The sequence below is a fragment of the Littorina saxatilis genome, linkage group LG1, assembly GCF_037325665.1.
Source record: "Littorina saxatilis isolate snail1 linkage group LG1, US_GU_Lsax_2.0, whole genome shotgun sequence".
Taxonomy (NCBI): Eukaryota; Metazoa; Mollusca; class Gastropoda; order Littorinimorpha; family Littorinidae; genus Littorina; species Littorina saxatilis.
This window is the reverse complement of record NC_090245.1, coordinates 97,473,623-97,498,577: the sequence shown is the minus strand read 5'-3', so window position 1 is coordinate 97,498,577 and position 24,955 is coordinate 97,473,623. Positions and strand designations below refer to the sequence as shown.

The 24,955-nt window shown below is 42.2% G+C and overlaps 1 protein-coding gene across 4 annotated transcripts in view; it reads left to right on the top strand.

Annotated features, from left to right (window-relative positions):
- Positions 1-24,955, top strand: part of LOC138946890 (sodium channel protein 1 brain-like) — a 206,328-nt gene that overhangs the window by 91,821 nt on the left and 89,552 nt on the right. For all 4 annotated transcript variants that reach the window (XR_011449462.1, XR_011449465.1, XM_070318295.1 and 1 more), the window contains exons 19-24: positions 1,635-1,794; positions 4,554-4,848; positions 6,523-6,632; positions 9,070-9,185; positions 16,624-16,765; positions 22,930-23,112. Coding sequence is in view for 2 of the 4 variants with exons in the window: in XM_070318295.1 (XP_070174396.1) it covers positions 1,635-1,794; positions 4,554-4,848; positions 6,523-6,632; positions 9,070-9,185; positions 16,624-16,765; positions 22,930-23,112 (1,006 nt within the window). In the remaining 2 variants the exon portion in view is untranslated. The remainder of the gene's footprint in view (positions 1-1,634; positions 1,795-4,553; positions 4,849-6,522; positions 6,633-9,069; positions 9,186-16,623; positions 16,766-22,929; positions 23,113-24,955) is intronic.

Below are 24,955 nucleotides of genomic sequence, written 5' to 3'. Positions count from 1 at the left end.
TGTGCATCGTTATATTATGGGAAAAACACGTTTGAACGCAAATTCGCAAAGTAATTTTGATCATTAGCTCCGGAACTGCAACGTCGATTTGCCAAAACAACAAATTCCGGCTCAATATGCGGGAACATGCTGGTAGTGTCATATTTTTTTAAATGGGTGGGGAAGAACTGCTCATAATTAACATAGCACTCCTGCCCTGTTCTTTTTTTCGTCACACCCAAAACCGTTATTTGTTTTGGGCGACGCAGCATTAAAGGGCGCTGTTCTGAGCGACGCTTAGTTCTCGAGATAGGTGTGACCACATGACGTCATTTATACTTTCGTCATCGAAGATCTTTCGTTTTTCTGCGGTCGTTTTGACTGATTTGACAAGTTGAGAAAACCAAGGACATTTTATTTTTGCAAAGCAACTGAATATGACAAGAAAAGAAAGCGTGCAGAAGTATGTTTGGGTCCTGCTTGGCAAAAAACCCAAAACAAAACAACAAAAAAACCAAATTCTGGCCCAATATGCGGGAACAGTCTGGTAGTGTCATATTTTTTAAATGGATTTGGAAGAATTGCTCATAATTTACATAGCACTCCGGCCCTGTTCTTTTTTTTCGTCACACCCAAAACCGTTATCTGTTTTGGGCGACGCAGCATTATTAAAACAAAACAAACAAGTCGCGTAAGGCGAAAATACAATATTTAGTCAAGTAGCTGTCGAACTCACAGAATGAAACTGAACGCAATGCAACGCAGCAAGACCGTATACTCGTGGTCCACCGCTCATAGGCAGTGAAATTGACAAGAAGAGCGGGGTAGTGGTTACGCTATGCTGCATAGCACGCTTTTCTGTACCTCTCTTCGTTTTAACTTTCTGAGCGTGTTTTTAATCCAAACATATCATATCTATATATTTTTGGAATCAGGAACCGACAAGGAATAAGATGAAAGTGTTTTTAAATTGATTTCGAAAAAAAATTTTTGATAATAATTTTTATATATTTAATTTTCAGAGCTTGTTTTTAATCCGAATATAACATATTTATATGTTTTTGGAATCAGCAAATGATGGAGAATAAGATAAACGTAAATTTGGATCGTTTTATAAATTTTTATTTTTTTTTACAATTTTCAGATTTTTAATGACCAAAGTCATTAATTAATTTTTAAGCCACCAAGCTGAAATGCAATACCGAACCCCGGGCTTCGTCGAAGATTACTTGACCAAAATTTGAACCAATTTGGTTGAAAAATGAGGGCGTGACAGTGCCGCCTCAACTTTCACGAAAAGCCGGATATGACGTCATCAAAGACATTTATCAAAAAAATGAAAAAAACGTTCGGGGATTTCATACCCAGGAACTCTCATGTCAAATTTCATAAAGATCGGTCCAGTAGTTTAGTCTGAATCGCTCTACACACACACACACACACACACACGCACGCACATACACCACGACCCTCGTTTCGATTCCCCCTCGATGTTAAAATATTTAGTCAAAACTTGACTAAATATAAAAACAAACAAAAATCCAAATTTGGTGGATGTTGAGTTTGACAGCCTGGTGATGGTGGTTGGGAGGAGGTTCGGGGACTTTTGATGCTGTAATAGATGGATCTTAACGACGTATGATGGTGTGGAACAGGTGGAACTTTAACGACTTTTTTCACTCGTTCATGATGATGTTCCGCGTGCTGTGTGGCGAGTGGATCGAGGCTCTGTGGGACTGCATGCGGATCACAGAGGTGCACGACAGCGTCTGCATGCTCGTCTTCTTCCCCACGCTCATCTTTGGAAACTTTATCGTGAGTGCACTCTCTTCTGTCTCAGTCACAATAATGATTCTATACTTAGGGGAAGGGCTCCTAATATGGACCACTTTTTGTTCCATGCTGATAAGTTAACTAGCTTGTTTTCTTGCAAATAAGTTTCATTTTGTGTTTGGTAGTCCTTCTCTCTTAGGTTAACCGTTGGGCCTAATTAGAGTCAATTAGCTTTGATAGACATTCAGCAAAAATTAAATACAGAACAAATCACAAATGGTCCATATTAGGAGCCTCGGCGCCTAATATGGACTAGTGAAGAGGCATTCACGAATCACTGTAAAAAGCCCCCTATACTTCAAAATAACATGATACAACTTAGTGTGTAAGTCAGACTAATTAAAACATGTTTTAGATTTATCTGTTCCGGGTTGATGAGAGCATTATTTGAAGCACACCAGGAAACGAAAGAAGCTTGTCCAAAACAGAGTGAAAATAAGTGAAATTATCAACTACCACTAAAAGAAGACTATTTGATATATTTTTTTGAAATCTGGAGGGCTAGTAAAAGGGAATTTTCAGCAAGCTTCTTTAATGAATTAACGAAAATAACCTTTAGCTTTTATTTTCTTCGATTTGTTGAAGGTGGTCCATATTAGGGGACACACACATACTTTGATATTTTGCTATTATTTTTTGTTTGCAGTAAAAACTCGCGGGGTCAACACTGCTAAATTGTAACAAATACGGTCTTAGCTGTCATGTTTTGCACTTTGTGTGTACTTTGGCTGTGGACAGAAACGAGTCCGATTTAGGCGGCAAATTTAGAGTGAACGCTGCCAACAGTGAAAAAAAGCGAAAAAGCCTGACGGTTTTGAGGTTTATGTTTCTGCAACTGTTTTGACATGTGCAACTTATCCAGAGAGGGTTAATAAAGCGAATGAAATTGTTTTGAGCGCTCTAGCGCCGTTAGTTTTTCAGAACAGAAGGTGGTCCATATTAGGAGCCCTTCCCCTATGTATGTCTATGTCTCTTCCCACAGTCACGATAATGATTCTATACGTATCTATGTCTCTTCCCACAGTCACGATAATGATTCTATACGTATCTATGTCTCTTCCCACAGTCACGATAATGATTCTATAGGTATGTATGTCTATGTCTCTTCCCACAGTCACAATAATGATTCTATACGTATGTATGTCTATGTCTCGTCTCACAGTCACGATAATGATTCTATACGTATGTATGTCTATGTCTCTTCTCATAGTCACGATAATGATTCTAAACGTCTATGTCTCTTCCCACAGTCACGATAATGATTCTATACGTATGTATGTCTATGTCTCTTCCCACAGTCACTATAATGATTCTAAACGTATGTATGTCTATGTCTCTTCCCACAGTCACTATAATGATTCTAAACGTATGTACGTATGTCTATGTCTCTTCCCACAGTCACGATAATGATTTTAAACGTATGTATGTATATGTCTCTTCAGACAGTCACGATGTTGATTCTAAACGTTTATGTTATGGAAAAGTTATTGTGAGTGCTATATGTCTCTTCTCATAGTTACGATGTTGATTCTAAACGTGAATGTAAAGGAACATTTATCGTGGGTGCTCTGCCTCCTCTCATGCTGCAATTTTATGTATGTGAGATGGGTGGTTTTTGGCTCACGAAGTGTAGCCTATGCGATGCTAACTTGTGTCTGTCTGTGCGTGCGTGCGTGCGTGCGTATGTATGTATGTATGTATGTCTGTCTGTGGTAGAAACTTTAACATTTGAAGACGTCATATTACATTGACGTCACATTATGACGTACGAGGGTTAGACGTCACGCGATGGAATTACTGAAAGTCTCGGTGATTGTTATTTTGAGCGGGCCGAGACTATTTGGCAGTCGTGTCCATGTAAGTAGGCTACATGCAGACAGACAGATCTAGATCTAGTGTCTCGCTTTCTTGCACAGTTTCACCTATGCTCTTTCTGTGTGTGTGTGTGTGTGTGTGTGTGTGTGTGTGTGTGTGTGTGTGTGTGTGTGTGTGTGTGTGTGTGTGTGTGTGTGTGTGTGCGTGTGTGTGTGTGTGTGTGCACGGTGTGTGTGTGTGTGTGTGACGGAGTGATTGAGTTTGTGTTACTGTTTGTCGATTTCTTACGTGAGCCTTGAAGGCTTCGCCTCTTGTTTTTATAAATTTTCATATCTTAAAAAAGGAGTGTTAAAATGGGTTTTCTATTTTTAGAGTTTATGAATAGAAAATCTAAAGGGACTGGGCCTTGTATGGGCGGAAGGTTTAATCGGGGAATGGGGGTCTCAATATGGAGGGAGTCTTCTATTGAGTAGGATCGTTGGGGGAGGGAGGGGGGGGGGGTAAAAAGGGAAGGAGTCTTCTATCGGATGGGAAGGGGGGAGGGTCTTAAAGGGGAGGGAGTACGTCTTATTTTTGGGGAGAGGGGGAGGGGTCTTAAAAGGGGTTTTCACTGTAATGGGAAATGACGAAGGAGAGTCGTGTAAGCGTTTGCTTTTCTTGGTTATGGAGGACCTTAAAAAAATAGTGAGAAGCTTTCCGAAGAGACAAATCTTAATTTATGTGCCATCTCTATCTACCCTTAATGTTTTTTTAGATGTGGCCATTCCTGCTTATGTGAGTTATTTGTGTTGGATATTTGTGAAGAGCGGTGTCTTGTTTTGTTTTCTTTGTTGTTGCAATTTACCTATTGAATGTTACCCTAGGTGTTTATGAAATAAACGATTTCTTGCCTTGCCTTGCCTGGACTTGGCTGTGTTGCAACCCAGGTTCTGAACTTGTTCTTGGCCTTGCTGCTGAACGCGTTTGGCGAGGACGAGAACAGTCAGAAGGACTCGCGGGGCACGAAACGCCTGCATGAGGCAAAGAAGCGCATCAAGAACAAGTTTCGCTGGTTGCTGGACTGCTGCTGCACCCACACCATGAACGTCGTCGTGCACAAGCCTATAAAAGACGCCCTGCCTTTTGAGGGGGAGACCAACCCCGCCGTCCCTACTCCGAAACGTTCAGTCAAGCCACCTGCACAAGTGCCGGGGGGACCTCGGCGCACTAGCTCAAAAACAGGTTCGTTAACATTCTGTCAATCATCGTTTTTGACATCATTTTGTTGGTTACAAAAAAAGGGCAAAATCATGTTGTTCACCCAGTTTCCAAAATGCATGTTCTTGTCCCCACATCACTGCGGTAACGAAAGAGATGCACGGCGATTGGTCTCAGTAGGTCAGTCATAGCTATTCAAAGTGGTTTTCTTCTGTGTTTTGAATCGATGGCACTGTTAAACATGTTTAAATGATAGGAACAAGAGACTGCAGGTGAGAAGAGCAAGAACAAGATAACAGTGACAATGTACTCACCAGTACCAGTATTGTTCGTGCTTCTGGTATTGGTGAGTACGTCAGGGGTCAATCTGTTGGACTTGCAAGCTAAATCCTTCATCTCCCTACATGTGTGACACTAACCAGAGAAAAGAAAACTCGGTGGCTTTGTAAATGTACAGGCTATTGGGTGGGTAGGTTTCATGCGTTTCTTTAAAGCTTTAGTGTTAGTTTGCCTGGGGTTATTTGGTTGTAGTTTTTGGGTACTGTTCAGCCTTTTCAGTTCGTTCGTTCGTCAATCGCGCACTGCGAGACAGTCTGTAACTGTTGTCTAGAGAAACGCCAATGAAAAGAGGCGAATAAACTCCGAGCGTTTCCATTGGGTTTACGTTTGATTATCCCTTCATAATCTCCTGCCGGCGCTCATGGACAGCGGCGAATTGTAACCTATAAACCTTGCTGTTCGCTACCCAGTTCGCTACCCAGTTCTCTCGTTATGAAAGAACAAGTCGCGTAAGGCGAAAATACAACATTTAGTCAAGTAGCTGTCGAACTCACAGAATGAAACTGAACGCAACGCAACGCATCAAGACCGTATACTCGTAGCATCGTCACTCCAGCGCCCATGGCAAAGGCAGTGCCAGTGAAATTGACAAGACGAGCGGGGTATTCGTTGCGCTGAGAAGGATAGCACGCTTTTCTGTACCTCTCTTCGTTTTAACTTTCTGAGCGTGTTTTTAATCCAAACATATCATATCTATATGTTTTTGGAATCAGGAACCGACAAGGAATAAGATGAAAGTGTTTTTAAATTGATTTCGAAAAAAAAATTTGATAATAATTTTTATATATTTAATTTTCAGAGCTTGTTTTTAATCCAAATATAACATATTTATATGTTTTTGGAATCAGCAAATGATGGAGAATAAGATGAACGTAAATTTGGATCGTTTTATAAAAAAAATATTTTTTTTACAATTTTCAGATTTTTAATGACCAAAGTCATTAATTAATTTTTAAGCCACCAAGCTGAAATGCAATACCGAAGTCCGGGCTTTGTCGAAGATTACTTGACCAAAATTTCAACCAATTTGGTTAAAAAATGAGGGCGTGACAGTGCCGCCTCAACTTTCACGAAAAGCCGGATATGACGTCATCAAAGACATTTATCAAAAAAATGAAAAAAACGTGTGAGGATACCATACCCAGAAACTCTCATGTCAAATTTCATAAAGATCGGTCCAGTAGTTTAGTCTGAACCGCTCTACACACACACACACACACACACACACACACACACACACACACACACATACACCATGACCCTCGTCTCGATTCCCCCCTCTACGTTAAAACATTTAGTCAAAACTTGACTAAATGTAAAAATGGTGAAAATGATGACAAGGTCTGTTGTTTGTTGTAGCGAAGACCTCCCATACTGATCTCCGCAAAGTCATGTCTGGCACGAGTAACGCTCTACAACCCAACGAAAGCAGTCGTACATCAACAACAATGTACTCTTTCGTACAGAAGGTAGTGATACTAGTCCCTCCTCTCTCTCTCTCTCTCTCTCTCTCTCTCTCTCTCTCTCTCTCTCTCTCTCTCTCTCTCTCTCTCTCTCTCTCTCTCTCTCTCTCTCTCTCTCTCTCTCTCTCTTTTTACATTTAGTCAAGTTTTGACTAAATGTTTTAACGTAGAGGGGGGAATCGAGACGAGGGTTGTGGTGTATGTGTGTGTGTGTGTGTGTGTGTGTGTGTAGAGCGATTCAGACCAAACTACTGGACCGATCTTTATGAAATTTGACATGAGAGTTCCTGGGAATGATATCCCCGGACGTTTTTTTCTTTTTTTCGATAAATACCTTTGATGACGTCATATCCGGCTTTTTTTTAAAAGTTGAGGCGGCACTGTCACACCCTCATTTTTCAATCAAATTGATTGAAATTTTGGCCCAGCAATCTTCGACAAAGGCCGGTGTTCGGTATTGCATTTCAGCTTGGTGGCTTAAAAATTAAATAATGACTTTGGTCATTAAACATCTGAAAATTGTAAAAAAAAACAATTTTTTATAAAACGATCCAAATTTACGTTCATCTTATTCTTCATCATTTTCTGATTCCAAAAACATATAAATATGTTATATTTGGATTAAAAACAAGCTCTGAAAATTAAAAATATAAAAATTATTATTAAAATTAAATTTCCGAAATCGTTTTAAAAACTATTTCATCTTATTCCTTGTCGGTTCCTGATTCCAAAAACATATAGATATGATATGTTTGGATTAAAAACACGCTCAGAAAGTTAATACGAAGAGAGGTACAGTAAAGCGTGCTATGAAGCACAGTGCAACCGAGCCAAACAGGCTCGTCACTTTCACTGCCTTTTGCACTAGCGGCGGACTACGTTCAGTTTCATTCTGTGAGTTCCACAGCTTGACTAAATGTAGTAATTTCGCCTTACGCGACTTGTTTTAGTTTTATCATTGTGTGTCTGTGCTCCCAAGGACAGATTGTAAGAAAAGGCGCAGCCTTAAAGCCATATGTACTCGATGACTATACACGCTAATTGCTTTACCAACAGCTGGAGACATGCTAAATTAAGTTCCCTGCAAAATATTGTGGTCTAGAACCCCTTCAATGTTGAGATATGTTAATTTTCATTTTGATCTGGATCGTCCTATTTATAGATTTGCCAACAGAGGTAGCGTTGACGCAAGGGAAATAACTCCGCGTCTTTGTTTACATCCAAAGTTTTTGAGACTCTAAAACAAGCTGTAATGCATGTATATGGTCCGCGCATGGCGACATATCGTCATTACATGGTCTTATGGTGCGTTTGACATCGATTATGGGCAAACTACACTTTGTAAACACGGGAGCGCGTACATATGCCTTTAAATCTTAATCCTTGTTTAATAAAGTTCAATTCAATTCAATTCTCTCGCTTGATAGCTTTGAAGCCTCTTTCATCTCACACCCACATTATGTCTTTCTGTCTCGATTGTCTGTCTCTGTCTGTCTCTTTCTGTCTCTGTCTCTTTTCTTTTCAAACGTGTCTGTAGGCATGTTTGTGTGTATGACAGCGCGCAGCTGAACATAGCGTCACGTGCAGTGCTTTAACTGCAAGGCCCAGAAACTCCGGGTAGAGCTCGTTCTTCAAGGAGTGTTTGTAAACATGATCGATACATTCGTGAAATCCGATCTTGTTTTTGCTCGTCGGAAGGAGAGGAGACTATAATTTGTATGTAGCTGTTGTTTCCAGTGATTTTACACAATCATTTAAACCGCAGCTGCAATTAGAGCTACTTTGGCCCATTCGTGCAGATTTTGTTTGTTTGTTTGCTTAACGCCCAGCCGACCACGAAGGGCCATATCAGGGCGGTGCTGCTTTGACATATAACGTGCACCACACACAAGACAGAAGTCGCAGCACAGGCTTCATGTCTCACCCAGCCACATTATTCTGACACCGGACCAACCAGTCCTAGCACTAACCCCATAATGCCAGACGCCAGGCGGAGCAGCCACTAGATTGCCAATTTTAAAGTCTTAGGTATGACCCGGCCGGGGTTCGAACCCACGACCTCCCGATCACGGGGCGGACGCCTTACCACTGAGGCCAACCTTGCCGGTCCATTCGTGCAGATAATACATTGCGATGATAACCTAAAAAGGTTCGTGCAATGTATCGTATCCTGATCCTGAGTACCAAGATGTACAAGTTGCACCCTCACATACGTGTATTCCTCTTCCATAAGGCATGAGACTTTCGTTGTGACCTTGGGATCTTTATCGCGCGCATGCGTGCACACGGGACTGTTCGGACACTGAGGAGTCTGCACAAAGTTGACCCTGGGAAATAAATCCCTTGCCGAAAGGGGGGGTGTCGATTCTCGCCGATAGTGACAACATACAACACTGCATATTCGTCGCATCTACCAAAAGTGTTTGTTGTATGTTCGTTGCAGAATCGGCGGCAAGGGATCACGATGGAACTGATTGAGGTGAAGAAAAAGCAAAAGTTCCCACAGTGCGAAGGGGCCGAGCCTCCTTCTTGTTTCCCGGACCTGGTTCTCTTTCATGTGTGAGTTACTGCAGCTGGGCTGAGCACAAATGCCATTTATTCACTCAACAACAACAACATAAACAAATCAGCGATTGATAAAGAAAATCTGCAGTGCTGTCTTTTTCCTAAGTAAACCGAGCCTTGCGTTGACCTATACTGAGTGGGCGGGGACTGGGGGGGGGGGGGGGTGGGGGGGGGGTGGGGGGGGGGTGGGGTGGGACTGTGGGGGGGGGGGGGGGTGGCTGTGTTTCACTGTAATGTTGTGAGTGTAATCGGACATGAAGAAGGGGGATCATATAAAGCGTGTACTTTTCTTGTTAGTTTATGTACTGGGCTTCTTTTGTAGCTAAGGGTGCGTCGGAGTCTAGCGAAGAGGCAACTATGAGAAGAATCAAAAATAGACATGGAGTTTCCATAAGCGTCATCTACGCTACCGGCTTTTTCTAGCAAAAGAGGAACAACTTTTTATATGGTTTTCGCCCACAGGATTATTTTGCCAGATCAAATACAAGCGCCCGTCATCTGCGTTACCATCATCTACGTGTATGTAGCTTGAATGCGAACATATAAACTTGGCCAAAACATTATTGCAACAAATTTTAAACCCAAATTAAAGCATTAATCCACGTGTCATTTCATTAAAACTGTATATGCCAGTTACGGCTGTTTACTTAACCTTCAGGATCACTTTTTGGATTAAATATTTCTTGTACAGGGATCACGTGACCGCCGCTCAAGTAAGGGTACCCTCAAAATCGACCAGACAAAAACGGAAGAGCCGAATGAAAAATCGAAAAAAATTCACAATATGCAAAACTTTGCAACTTTGACATACGAGAAGAACATCAAACCAGTTATGTACCCTGAACAGATTGTTTTGTTTTGCTACCTTGCGTATTTCGCGAGCTATGCTATTCCTACTGATGCAGGTGTCGATCACAAGAGCGGTCAAAAACGGGACGTTTTACGTCCATTTTTGACTCACATGCGAAGCAAAAGTGAGTCTATGTACTCACCCGAGTCGTCCGTCCGTCCGTCCGTCCGTCCGTCCGTCCGTCCGGCCGGCCGGCCGGCCGGCCGGAAAACTTTAACGTTGGATATTTCTTGGACACTATTCAGTCTATCAGTACCAAATTTGGCAAGATGGTGTATGATGACAAGGCCCCAAAAAACATACATAGCATCTTGACCTTGCTTCAAGGTCAAGGTCGCAGGGGCCATAAATGTTGTCTAAAAAACAGCTATTTTTCACATTTTTGACTCACATGCGAAGCAAAAGTGAGTCTATGTACTCACCCGAGTCGTCCGTCCGTCCGTCCGTCCGTCCGTCCGGACGTCCGTCCGGCCGTCCGGCCGTCCGGAAAACTTTAACGTTGGATATTTCTTGGACACTATTCAGTCTATTAGTACCAAATTTGGCAAGATGGTGTATGATGACAAGGCCCCAAAAAACATACATAGCATCTTGACCTTGCTTCAAGGTCAAGGTCGCAGGGGCCATAAATGTTGTCTAAAAAACAGCTATTTTTCACATTTTTCACATTTTCTCTGAAGTTTTTGAGATTGAATACCTCACCTATATATGATATATAGGGCAAAGTAAGCCCCATCTTTTGATACCAGTTTGGTTTACCTTGCTTCAAGGTCAAGGTCACAGGAGCTCTTCAAAGTTGGATTGTATACATATTTTGAAGTGACCTTGACCCTGAACTATGGAAGATAACTGTTTCAAACTTAAAAATTATGTGGGGCACATGTTATGCTTTCATCATGAGACACATTTGGTCACATATGATCAAGGTCAAGGTCTCTTTGACCCTTATGAAATGTGACCAAAATAAGGTAGTGAACCACTAAAAGTGACCATATCTCATGGTAGAAAGAGCCAATAAGCACCATTGTACTTCCTATGTCTTGAATTAACAGCTTTGTGTTGCATGACCTTGGATGACCTTGACCTTGGGTCAAGGTCACATGTATTTTGGTAGGAAAAATGTGTAAAGCAGTTCTTAGTGTATGATGTCATTGCTAGGTTTAGGTCAAGCATGTGAGTCGTATGGGCTTTGCCCTTCTTGTTCCCATTTTCTCTGAAGTTTTTGAGATTGAATACCTCACCTATATATGATATATAGGGCAAAGTAAGCCCCATCTTTTGATACCAGTTTGGTTTACCTTGCTTCAAGGTCAAGGTCACAGGAGCTCTTCAAAGTTGGATTGTATACATATTTTGAAGTGACCTTGACCCTGAACTATGGAAGATAACTGTTTCAAACTTAAAAATTATGTGGGGCACATGTTATGCTTTCATCATGAGACACATTTGGTCACATATGATCAAGGTCAAGGTCACTTTGACCCTTATGAAATGTGACCAAAATAAGGTAGTGAACCACTAAAAGTGACCATATCTCATGGTAGAAAGAGCCAATAAGCACCATTGTACTTCCTATGTCTTGAATTAACAGCTTTGTGTTGCATGACCTTGGATGACCTTGACCTTGGGTCAAGGTCACATGTATTTTGGTAGGAAAAATGTGTAAAGCAGTTCTTAGTGTATGATGTCATTGCTAGGTTTAGGTCAAGCATGTGAGTCGTATGGGCTTTGCCCTTCTTGTTATGGGTATCATGTCAAAAAGCGCATCATTTTAGCAATGACCTGGTGGATTGCTTTGAAACTTTCAGAATATTTTACCAACATACTAGAGATACTTCGTGCGAAAGTTTGGATCGTTACGTTTATCCAGATGTTACGCAATGTTTCGGAAAATGTTGTTAAACTCGTCATAGGATTGTTCACTTGTGTCAAAAAATTCATGACTTTACATATCTAGTTCTACTGATAAATGATTGATACAGATTTTGTCCAAGTTTCATTTGCGTGTAGCCGCTGGCGCTAATTTGCTAGTCATGCAAACACATGGAAAAAATGGAACGTTCACGCTGTTTCGCGCTGACTGCTGTTATCGCTGCGTGCATCTCTAAACATTCTACGGTCACGCTTGGCTGGGCATCGCTGTGGCACCAGAATCATCGCTTAAATATCAAGCGTGTTTACAGGCCTTGCAAATTTGCGTCAGTGTGTGTATCAATCATTTTTCTAAAGACATGCAAAGTGATGAATTTGTTGGACCCAAATGAACAATCCTATGACGAGATTAAAAACTTCTTTCGAAAAATTGCCTAAGATTTTAACAAATACCTGTAACAATCCATAATTTCGTACGAAGTATCTCTAATATGTTGCTAACATATTCTAAAAATGTCAAGGCAATCCACCAAGTCATTGCAAAAATGCAGCCTTTATGCCTAAAAATATGATGCAAAAAGTCCCGTTTATGACCGCTCTCGCGATCAACACCTGCATCAGTAGGATTAGCTTAGCACACGAAATACGCAAGGTAGCAAAACAAAACAATTTTTTTCTTTTTTTTTCGTCTTTACACCTGTTCCTTTGTCCCGTTGTGCTCTCACACCGCCCCGTTCCTGCACTCCTCCAACCACCTCTGAATTTCGTTTCGCTGCCAGACGTGTCGATTTTACAGACGCTCCAGGGGGGGATGTCGGGTCGCTGCGGTTGGCTACCCTCGGAAGATGACACTGCACTTCTGCTGAGTCACTTAGACGGTGTTCAGTAGTGGGTCTGTCCCGAGCTAACGGACGCAGCCCACTACCTACTATGCCCCCTACAAACGACATTGACTTTAAGTCGCGGAGCCAGACTGAGTGAGCGTCCCCTCCAGAGAGCAGACCGCCACCACGTCTCTCCGTCGACCCCCCAGAACGTCACACGTTGAAGACTGACAGCAGAACTACTATTCAGGGAAGGATCGATCAGGAACACTGAGACCAAGGTCACCATGAGAGCTCCGGGCATGAAGGGCCACAAGAGCAAAGACAATTTATAGTTTGAATTCTTCTTCTTCTTCGTCGTTCGCTATAGTTTGAATGATTAATGAGAGGAGGATGATTATAAAGATGCTTTGGATTTCCAATTTGGTTTTGAGACTACGTGACAGGGCAGCACTCTACGCTTACTGTCATAATATATCCTGGCGTCAACCAGGCCCGAGAACTGCCGCACCTGCGGTGTTGGTCAGGTATACAGAACCTGAGCACCCTCAAAGTCGCATTCGTTAAGTGAATGACACTCGGCTGTGTGATCCCAGCCTTCCCATAGGAACCATAGCACTTCCACTCTGGGTAGGAGCCGACCGTAGCCCGAAAAACCCACATGGCCCTGATGGGATTCGAACCCACGACCGGCCCGCAGCCCGATGCGCTAACCACTGCGCTACAGGGGCCGGTAAAACAAAACAATCTCTTCAGGGTACATAATTGGTTTGACTTTCTTCTCGTATGGGAAAGTTGCACAGTTTTGCCAATTGTGATTTTCTGTCGATTTTTCATTCGACTCTTCCGTTTTTGTCTGGTCGATTTTGAGGGTACCCTTACTTGAGCGGCGGTCACGTGATCCCTGTGTAGCCGTGTGGCGATTTGACGTACTGTTGTTCCTTTCTCTCGTTCCCTACCCCAATTATTCCCCTTGACCATGCGTATAATTATGTCTTCGTTCCGTGGTGTCGTGTATGTCTTTGTGCGGGACGGACACGGGTCAACTTTATGTGCAGACCCAGAGACGGTATCCATCTCCCACCCCCGTGTCACCACAATGGCACGTTAAAGATCTTGGTCATTCTACCATAAGTGCAGATGGCTGATACCACCTAAACACGCCAAACATCAAAAAGCCGTGAGGGCGTAAAACTCGAATCGTATAAACCAATTCATGTCCAAAATAGGCAATTAAGACCTGACGGACAATAAGCCCCTTAAAATTTACTCTTTTTTTTGCGTTTTAATTGGTTAATCCCTTAACGGATGCGCACACATTCACCCCCGATAGTGCGAGTTCGGTCAGTCTGACCGGTGATTTCCGGCGAAGTGTGAAGACGTGTCAGTGCGCTTAAGCCTTGAGACCGGTGTTCTATTTGAAACAGTTCTTTGTGTTTGTGTAACATCTTTTAAAATACAGATAGCCTGTGCTGGATTGTGAGTATCAACTTTGACCTGTGGTTTAATAGCTGATTATCATCAGCGAGGTGAGTGATTCAGACCGGCGATGTGTTAACAGTCTCGCCGTAACTTCGTGTGTGTTTAGTTCTTCATTGAGGAGTGAACTGTAAGTAGATGCTGTTTCTTTTGTTTATATTGAATTTTGCTTGTCTATAATATGTTCTGATCGTATGAATGATGCTATGGTGTGCACGTATGTATGTAGCTATTTTATCCTAGTGGCGTTATAGCGTCAGTGTCGTTGTTTCGCCATTGAGACCCAGTTTTCCCGCGCTAGCCTAGTTCTTTGTTTTGTAATAGCGTGTCCTGTGTTGCGGGCGCGTCACATCCTGTGTGACGTTATAGATAGCGTAGCGCCCCCTGTAGTAACTTGTGAAGTTATCGGTCCTTGTCAGTGTGTCACGCTCCGATGGTTTAAGACCGTAAGGCGGGAAGCGTATCCTTAGTTACCTATTGTGTAGGGAGTTAGTCCCGTCTCTCCCATTATTTCTGGTGTCTGCTTTCTGGTGTACGTTAAATAAAAGTCACGTTATCGCAACCTCTGTCTTGGCGTCTCATTTATGCTTCCTGGCCTATCTCCCCCTTCCACTCCACCCTATCACACCTGTACAAGAAATATTTAATCCAAAAGATGATCCTAAAGGTGCAGTGAACGGCCGTAACTGGCATATAAAGTTTTGATGAAATGACACGGGGATTACAGCTTTAATTTGGGTTTGAAATTTGTTGCAATAATTTGTTGGCCAAGTTTATATAGTACGACTATGCAGTTTCTTTTTTTTTTTTTTTTTTTTTTTTAGATCACAACGGACAACCCATTGTCACGTGTTGGTGTACGATAAATAGAGAATACTACATGGCTTGCTGTGTCGTACCAGATTTACACGAGTTTTGTTTTTTTTAAATATTGAACTGCGAGCGAAAGCGAGCTGTTCACAATTTGAAAAAGCAACGAGTGTAAATCTGGTACGACACAGCAAGCCATGTAGTATTCTGTTTATCCTACATACTGTACTTACGTGTATTTTACTGAAAATGTCCTGCAGTCGAGGCAGCTAACTTGAAGACGCTTGTTTTGGAACCTCGATCTCTTCTAAAGCCTCGTGAAATCTATTACGTCAAAGCAGAGAAACGTCACTCTAAAAGTGTGGCGTGACGTGTTAGTTCTAAAAATTCATCGAGGGTAATTAGCGAGCGCAATTTTTGACTCACATGCGAAGCAAAAGTGAGTCTATGTACTCACCCGAGTCGTCCGTCCGTCCGTCCGTCCGTCCGGACGTCCGTCCGGACGTCCGTCCGTCCGTCCGGAAAACTTTAACGTTGGATATTTCTTGGACACTATTCAGTCTATCAGTACCAAATTTGGCAAGATGGTGTATGATGACAAGGCCCCAAAAAACATACATGGCATCTTGACCTTGCTTCAAGGTCAAGGTCGCAGGGGCCATAAATGTTGCCTAAAAAACAGCTATTTTTCACATTTTTCACATTTTCTCTGAAGTTTTTGAGATTCAATACCTCACCTATATATGATATATAGGGCAAAGTAAGCCCCATCTTTTGATACCAGTTTGGTTTACCTTGCTTCAAGGTCAAGGTCACAGGAGCTCTTCAAAGTTGGATTGTATACATATTTTGAAGTGACCTTGACCCTGAACTATGGAAGATAACTGTTTCAAACTTAAAAATTATGTGGGGCACATGTTATGCTTTCATCATGAGACACATTTGGTCACATATGATCAAGGTCAAGGTCACTTTGACCCTTATGAAATGTGACCAAAATAGATAGTGAACCACTAAAAGTGACCATAATTATCTCATGGTAGAAAGAGCCAATAAGCACCATTGTACTTCCTATGTCTTGAATTAACAGCTTTGTGTTGCATGACCTTGGATGACCTTGACCTTGGGTCAAGGTCACATGTATTTTGGTAGGAAAAATGTGTAAAGCATGTGAGTCGTATGGGCTTTGCCCTTCTTGTTTTTTCTATAATGACGTTTGTCTCGGTGACTTTGGCATCATGAGCAGTGGAAAAACAGGTCCCTGCCAGACTTGCTTGACATGACCTCATTTACATGATACACACACGTGTGATTTGAACGATTATTATCTCACGTGTGTCTCTCACGTATGTAGGATAAAGCTATATAAAAACACAAATGTTGCACACAAAAACAACACATTTTGTGGGGGGAAGTTTCAAAATCTACTGTTCGCATCGTGTGGACATAGGGTGTTTAAAGCAATTTGTATGAAGTACACTGGTGCCAATGTTTATTCAACTACACGCACAAAACAGCTTACGAGCGCGGGACGTTCAGTGGGGATTCACCTGCCAGCCCTGAAATAATTTCCACGTGCACTTTTCTGCTCTTTTAGCTTTGGCGCACGAGAGTGGTTTAACAACACTACCTACGGAATTTATTGGATGAAACTTCGATCTGCGGTGATGAAGCTGGTTGACAATGATATATTTGAGTACGGTATACTCTTTCTCATCCTCGCAGGCAGCGCGACACTGGTGAGTAAACTCTGCACAACCATTGTTGAACCCATTTTCGTACCCAAACAAAAACACTCATTCCCGTGTCACTGATTTCATTCAAAATTTATACATATCATTTCGATCTGTTAATATCCGTATAACCAGAGACTGCCTACGTGACTTCGATAATATTACACAATTCCTCGCAAAATACGTGCTGACCTAAAAGACAGAAGCAGACAGCTGGCTCAGTCGCTAGGCCTTTCGCCTTTCAATGTAATACCCCCATTCCACTCAACCGTTCTAGCTTCCCTTCCCAGCCGTCCTAAGGACGGCTGCCACAACAATGAGACGCTGCGCAAACGGCTATTTTTGGCATCTTTGAGCAGCGTCTGACCATATAGTGGCAGCCGTCTTCAGGGCGGCTGGAAACGGAAGCTAGAACGGATGTTTGGAATGCGGGTATGACAACTCAGTGTGTGAGAGCGCTAGCGTTGCGTTACCATTGCGTTAATTTCCTTTAACGATCCATGAGTTCCGTTGTCGACGTGTTAAGGTTCCATTATCGTTCATTTTGAACGGGCGGGGAATGGCTACAATTTTGAACATGCAGCCCGAACTCACCCGTCCCAACCGTTCCTACCGTTCAAAGCAGTTCCGTTAACGTCCATTGGCGTTCCATTACGGTCCCCTCCCGATCCCTCCCATTCCCGTGCCGTTCCTTGGTCGCTACGGAAACGGGACCTAGAACGGATGTGTAGAATGGGGGTATTATGTGCTGCGCTTGTTCAACCAGTCCTCCGTTTCTTAGAGGGCTGTCACACATGCGACTGAGTCGCGCGATTTACCCCGTCACACAGCCGACTCAGTCGTAGAAAACAGCTGCGACTCAGTCTCATGCGATTCCCTCGTAGCTTTGAGGTTTAGAACATGTTCTATTCCTGCGATCCAGTCGTCGGTCAATCGCAGGGGCAGAGCCAACAGAGCCAATCAGAACGCGTTGCTGCGGCCTTGACGCCGTGACGTAAAATAATGGCGGACAGTGGCGTACAGCGTCTCTTCGTCGATTCAAAACTTTTTGGAAGAACAGTTTTTTACTCAGATATGAAGGAGACGTTTTAGGCGTGTACAGCGGTCGGAAAACATTAATTGCAGCTGTCTGGGAACTTTATTTCTTGCAAAGGCGTAATGCTGAAAGGAATTTTTCAGAAAGGTAGAGCGACGTTCGAACATTTAGCGTCTGCTCTCGCAAAGCGCGTTTGCCGTGTTCACTATGACACATCACTTCCGCCCCGCTCGCGTGGAGTTATCGTTCGCCAGTCGTTCGTCTATCGTTCATCGTGTGACGGGTCAATGGCCTTCGATGTGATGTGCGATCGGCCAAAGACTGAATCGCAAGACTGAATCGCAACGACTGAGTCGCCTGTATGACCGAGGCATTAGACGCTAGATTTGGCGAGTGTGGCGAGGACGTATCGTTTCTTGGGCAAATCTCGCTGCGAGGAAATCTAATTTAGCGAGCTGAACTGAACTGCACTGAACTATTTTTTACCAGGACGCATAATCACACACACACACACACACACACACACACACACACACAATGGAATAGGAGAAGGGGGGGAAGCGAAGGTCGAACTGACCGTGCCTAAATCACACAAGGGGAACGACACAGTCACAGCCATTGGGCCTTTCAGTCGCGTTGCACAGTTTTAGTTAGACGAGCCTGCCGCTTTATCTCCGAGTACGCAGTACTAGGGTCCAGCAGACTTTTATTGTGTGTCTGTGTGTGTGTGTGTGACTGTGTGTGTCTGTCTGTCTCGACTTAACAGCTTATTGCTGGGAATCGTCGCGATATAACCTTCGTGGTTGTAAACGACGTTAAACATCAAATAAAGAAAGAAAGAATTGCTGAGAAACTACTGGGCGCAGTTCGTTCAAAAGTTGATACACTAACTTGATAATAGGTCCGATTGATCGTATTAAAACTTCATAATGTTACCTGGGACCTAAATGCCCCAAAAAACACAAAAGCCACTCTTAACGGTGGGAGTTTTTGCGGTGGGAGGCTGGTCGCTTTGCGAACAGCCTGAACTAAAGGGGAGACTTGAGCGGCGAACACGTCACGCAGTGACGAGAAAAGCATGATTTCAGTGCAAGCCAGACAACGGGTGGGGAAATGGTCTCGGCAAAGAAATTACAATGCAGGGTTTGGTCTCGGTGAAAGCCAAAGTGATTGGGGATCGATTCCCGGCATGGGCGGTCTATATTTTTTTTTATTTTTTTTTTTAAATTCTCGTTTACTATTGTTTATTATGAACGTTTTAATGTTTTATTTCACTCTAATACTTTTTTTAATTGTGTAAAATAAATAAATAATTTTTTTTTTGTTTTTTTGTTTTTTAAATCCAAGTGACCCGGGTTCGATTCCCGGCATGGGCGGTCTATTTTTTTTTTTTTTTTTTTTTTTTAATTCTTGTTTACTATTGTTTATTATGAACGTGTTAATGTTTTATTTTACTCTAATAATTGTTTTAATTGTGTAAAATAAATTAAAAAATTTTTTTTTTTTAATCCACATGCACAAGACAAAAACTTTCATACTGGGGGAGCGAGCCAGTCTGAAGAGTACTCGGGTCCAGCGCCAGCGTTTTTTATAGCGTGTTTTGCATCTCACAAAATGGACATTACTAGTTGTTAATTATTTGTCAAATATCCGCATAGCTCAGTGGTTTAATTGATTCTGGCTCAGTCTTATAGATTGTGTATGCAGTGTTTTGGTAGTGTAGCTGCTTTTCTACTTTGAAACTCATTTGGAGTGTTACGCTGATCGAAGTGAGGTACCCTAAGTGTGACATCAGTCGTATGCAGGTTAAGCCTCGGAACACACTCGCATTCCAAAAAGACAACATTAAATGGCAACATTTAAAAAAATGCATCTGTTTTAAAAGATACTATTTAAACAAAAACAGCACAGACACGATTGTTATCAACAATACAGAACGTGAGGTAAGTCAGCAAAAACGCTCCTAGTGTGCGTTCCCGTTTTTGGGTCGCCATTTTTGCTAACATTTTCACACAAAATTTTGATATTAGCATATTTATAGAATGATCGTGGTATTTTCTTTGGTTGTGGTGATTTTTGACTCACATGCGAAGCAAAAGTGAGTCTATGTACTCACCCGAGTCGTCCGTCCGTCCGTCCGTCCGTCCCGGCGTCCGTCCGGAAAACTTTAACGTTTTGTTTTCTTGGACACTATTAAGTCTATCAACACCTGATGTGACCTGATGGTGTATGGTTACAAGATCTCAAAAAACATGTGCGGCAACTTGACCTCACTTCAAGTTCAAGGTCACAGGGGCCGTAATTGTTGTCTTAAAAACGACCATTTTTCACATTTTCGCATTTTCTCTGAAGTTTTTGAGATTTAATACCTCACCTATATATGATATATAGGGCAAAGTAAGCCCCATCTTTTGATACCAGTTTGATTTACCTTGCTTCAAGGTCAAGGTCACAGGAGCTCTTCAAAGTTGGATTGTATACATATTTTGAAGTGACCTTGACCCTGAACTATGGAAGATAACTGTTTCAAACTTAAAAATTATGTGGGGCACATGTTATGCTTTCATCATGAGACACATTTGGTCACATATGATCAAGGTCAAGGTCACTTTGACCCTTATGAAATGTGACCAAAATAAGGTAGTGAACCACTAAAAGTAAAAGTGACCATATCTCATGGTAGAAAGAGCCAATAAGCACCATTGTACTTCCTATGTCTTGAATTAACAGCTTTGTGTTGCATGACCTTGGATGACCTTGACCTTGGGTCAAGGTCACATGTATTTTGGTAGAAAAAATGTGTAAAGCAGTTCTTAGTGTATGATGTCATTGCTAGGTTTAGTTATTTGACCTTGACCCTGAAGGTCATGGTCATGTCAAGGTCAAGCATGTGAGTCGTATGGGCTTTGCCCTTCTTGTTTATTTTTTTTTATTTCCTGTATTCAAAGTATGTATGGAAACCACAGCCTGTCACAGCAGTATTATTAATCTGGATCTAAATGCTAAGCACGTAAGAGAACGTGTGCATGTAGCTAAAGAACTTAAAAAGAATTTCTGCTACTTCACTCAAAATACGTCCATCCTCACACTCTTAAAATAATATTTGTTCATACAAAAATGTTTGCGGATTATTCAATTTTGCATAAAATATTCAATGACGATTTCTTTGTGTGTTGGAAAATTATGTAATATTCAAAATGAAAGAATGTTTACTAAACAGACAAATTCATTATTTAAGCACACACACAAAAAATGCTTTGCAAGATCAAATTCAAACCAGCAATAAAACTGCTGACGGCAGAATACCTCTGTTGACTTCTCTATCTGTTGGGTCAAACTATGCCACAGACATGCTTCTTCTAGTAGCTCCATATCATGAGATACAGTCTCTAAGACAGAAAAACGCAATAACCTTTTTTGTGTAGATTCGGTTGACTTTTTCCTGAAATAAAATATTCATGAAGCGGTTTCTGACAGTTAATATATTTCTGGAAAGCTGAACAGCGCAATGCGTCTGTGACTGGTGAAGAAGCAGAGCTGGAGCTTTTTGTATTGTTTGTCGTTGGTTTTATTACACACGCACTCACATACGGTCAAAACATGTTGCATGTTCCTGCTTGACAAACAAATGCCTGCATACATGTGTGCACGTTCGTACGTACGAACATTCATACCTGTGCAAACACTCTACCACTTCAAGTTCAACACCCAAACCCCACAAATTCCTCCCAAAGGAGTCTGAAATACTGGCATTCGTCGTACTGAACGAGGACCTCAACTTCCATTGTCTAGTGCATGTGGGTCTCATGTTATACGTGTGAAACCACTTACTTTAAAAAAATCAAAAAATCTTGTAAGCTTATCAACTAAAAACAAACAAAAAACAAACAATTATATTTTTAAACAAACTGGTTAGAATAACAGATTTAGGAGAATGAAATGCAAGGAACATCTTTATTTAATTCGGTCGATGCTTAGATCTAGAAAAGCACCCACTCATTCCAGTATAATGGAAAAAAATCTCCAATTGAAAAAGTTCCAGATCTAGACAAGGTAGCACTAGCAGCAATGCAAAATCGAACTTGCCCTGCTGTCATGCACTTTCCCTGCCTAGTGGCGGTATGTCGGGTAGAGGGCCGGTGCTGGCACACTCGGAGTGAAACGACATGTCACCTACTTCGATAGCTTCTCCGGATTTACGTGTACAAACAGCGTCCGGGTTTACCGCTTCGATACATTCTGAGTAGCATTCCAAACCCTAGTTTCTCATGTTGGTAACAACTGGCTATATGTTTATCGGATGTGTCGTTGTTCCACATTAAACGATGCTAGAATGCAAGGTCGCAATCATTTGGTTGTCAACCAGGTTGTGTTCTTTTTTTCATCACCTTTTTCTGCGCAAATTGTTTTGCGCCATTTCTTCACTTCCGACTGGGCAGGACCGAAAGCGGGAGCGCATCTCAATTTCTGATTGGACAATGATGCCGACGCCCACTTGACCCCCACTACAATGTCAAAGTCGGAAAGTCGTGAATACTCTGAGAGCATAGTCAGCTCACTCCGCTTTCGTTGAGTAGGCATGCTGGGTATGTTCGTGTTTTCATAACCCACCGAACTCCGACATGGATTACAGGATCTTTTCCGTGCGCACTTGGTCTTGTGCTTGCGTATACACACGAAGGGGGTTAAGTCACTAGCAGGTCTGCACATAATTTGACCTGGGAGATCGGAAAGTTCTCCACTCTTAACCCATCAGGCGGCAGCGACCGGGATTCGAACTCACGACCTCCCGATTAGGAGGCCGACGTCTTACCACCACGCCACTGCGCCCGTCGAACTGTTTCAAATTAGTCTAGGGACAGATCTCTCTATGCAGTGTATTGCCTATACACAAGCATGATGAAGTGTTAGAAGTACACAGTGATAGGCATGCATTTGAAAGTTCGGGGTTAACATCGTAAAACAAGGGGGGAGGGGGTGGGGGGACTTGGTTTGCATACGTTAAGCAGATGTCAGAGAAGAGTCACGAAAGCGTTCGGTCTAATACATTTCATTTCAACTACTATAGTAAAAACATGAAAGCAGTCGTTTGTATGACAGACACCGAGGTCACTATTCTTCCCTTCTATTGCAGGGGATTGAGGACTACGATTACCAATTATTACCCGATACTGCACCTTTGAAGAAGATCACGCTTATGGTCAATAACGTGTTCGCCAGTCTCTTTTTGGCTGAGATGGTTCTGCGCTGGCTGGCCTTTGGCCTCACACGATACTTCACCAGTGTCTGGACCATCATCGATTTTATCGTAGTTATGGTGAGTCCTCTATCCGCTATAAGGCAGCTGTTTTATACTCACCTGAGTAATCGGTGAGCAGGGCCGGACTCGACTAGGCTAAGAGGAGGGGGGGGGGGGGGGGGTTGCCAGTGGTGGTCCAGGGGGATGTTCCCCCTGGTGGGGTTCGCCCCCTGAAGCTGATGGGTAGGTCATATTCTGAGATAGGAAAATGGTCGCTCCTTGCATGAAACGGCATAAAATAAACAATAATAAAAAATGTTTTAAATAAGTGAGGTACATGTTTAGGCTAGGGGGGGGGGGGGTTGCGCAACCCCCATAACCTCCCCCCCCCCTCCCCGGTAGTCCGGCCCTGGTGAGTGTCTGTTTACTCTTCTGTGTCCGTTCGTATGACCAGCCGGCCGTCTGTCCGTCCGCAGACAAATAAACTTAACGTTGAGGTTATCTCAGATGTTTTTGAAGCTAGACCTTTGAAACTGTGCACACAACTAGGGTTTGATAATCTCTCGTTTTGACCCAAGTTTGATTGACCCTCTTCAGGTATTGGGGTCACAGGCGGGTCATGTTTGATTCATAAAAACTTGAAATCGACGTTATCTCAGGCGATGTTGAAGCTAGAGCTTTGATACTTTGAACGCTGTAAGGGTTTGACAACCTGCCCATAATACCCTAGCTTGGTTGACCCCCGTCAAATGTTGGGGTCACAGGGGGGTCATGTTCATAAAAACATTCAGTTGAGGTTTTCTCAGATAAAAAATATATAGTTTCGTTGTATTTCATTGAAAGTTATACTAACAAATTAAGAAACCCGTTAAATAACCACTATCTTTATTCATAGAATAAGACACTTAAAATCAACTTCTGTCTGTTCCTTATAATTTTCTGATTCCAAAAATATATAGCTTATGGTGTTTGACGTTGAAAATATGCTCAAACTTAACAAATTCGGATCGTTGAATGGAAATTATACTTCCAAGCTCCGTGCAACCGATTAGTTTATAAAAGCACGTCATTTCGAGTTTGGAACACACATTACGTCATACTGAAAGGTGATAAATTATGGCTTCACCTTGCCACGTTTTATTTCAAGCATTTAAAAAAGTTTAAAGGTGTTTCTTTCTCAGATTATCTTCTACCCTCGAGTGTGACCTTCTTTGGTTCATCTCGTTAACAGATTACTTTGATTAAAAAACAATCACCGGCAAATAAGATGATGCGTCTTAAACGTGTATACTTATCAGATACAAATGTGTATGTTCTGCAACCCATTTCTAAACGCACTCTTTGGCAGACAGAATTTCACTTGACGGTCGAGACTGAATTGGTACCCGAAATGTTCCTTTCTCTTACCCGTGAGCTTATCAACCGGTGAGCTTAAATATGACGTCAACTCAGCTTTCGTATTCCAATCTGTGTGAATTCCCAAGTGCCGTGTTCTGCGGACGTTTTGACTGACCAAACGTGTATATAGAGAATACTACATGGCTTGCTGTGTCGTACCAGATTTACACGAGTTGTTTTTTTAAATATTGAACTGCGAGTGAAAGCGAGCTGTTCACTATTTGAAAAAGCAACGAGTGTAAAATTTTAATCTGGTACGAAACAGCAAGTCATGTAGTATTCTGTTTATCCTACATACTGTACTTACGTGTATTTTACTGAAAATGTCCTGTAGTCGAGGCAGCTAAATTGAAGACGCTTGTTTTAGAACCTCGATCTCTTCCAAAGCCTATTGCAATCTATTACGTCAAAGCAAAGAAACATCACTCTGAAAGTGTGGCGTGACGTGTTAGTTCTAAAGATTCACCGAGGGTAATTAGCTAGCGCAATTTTTGTTTCTAAAATGACGTTTGTCTCGGTGACT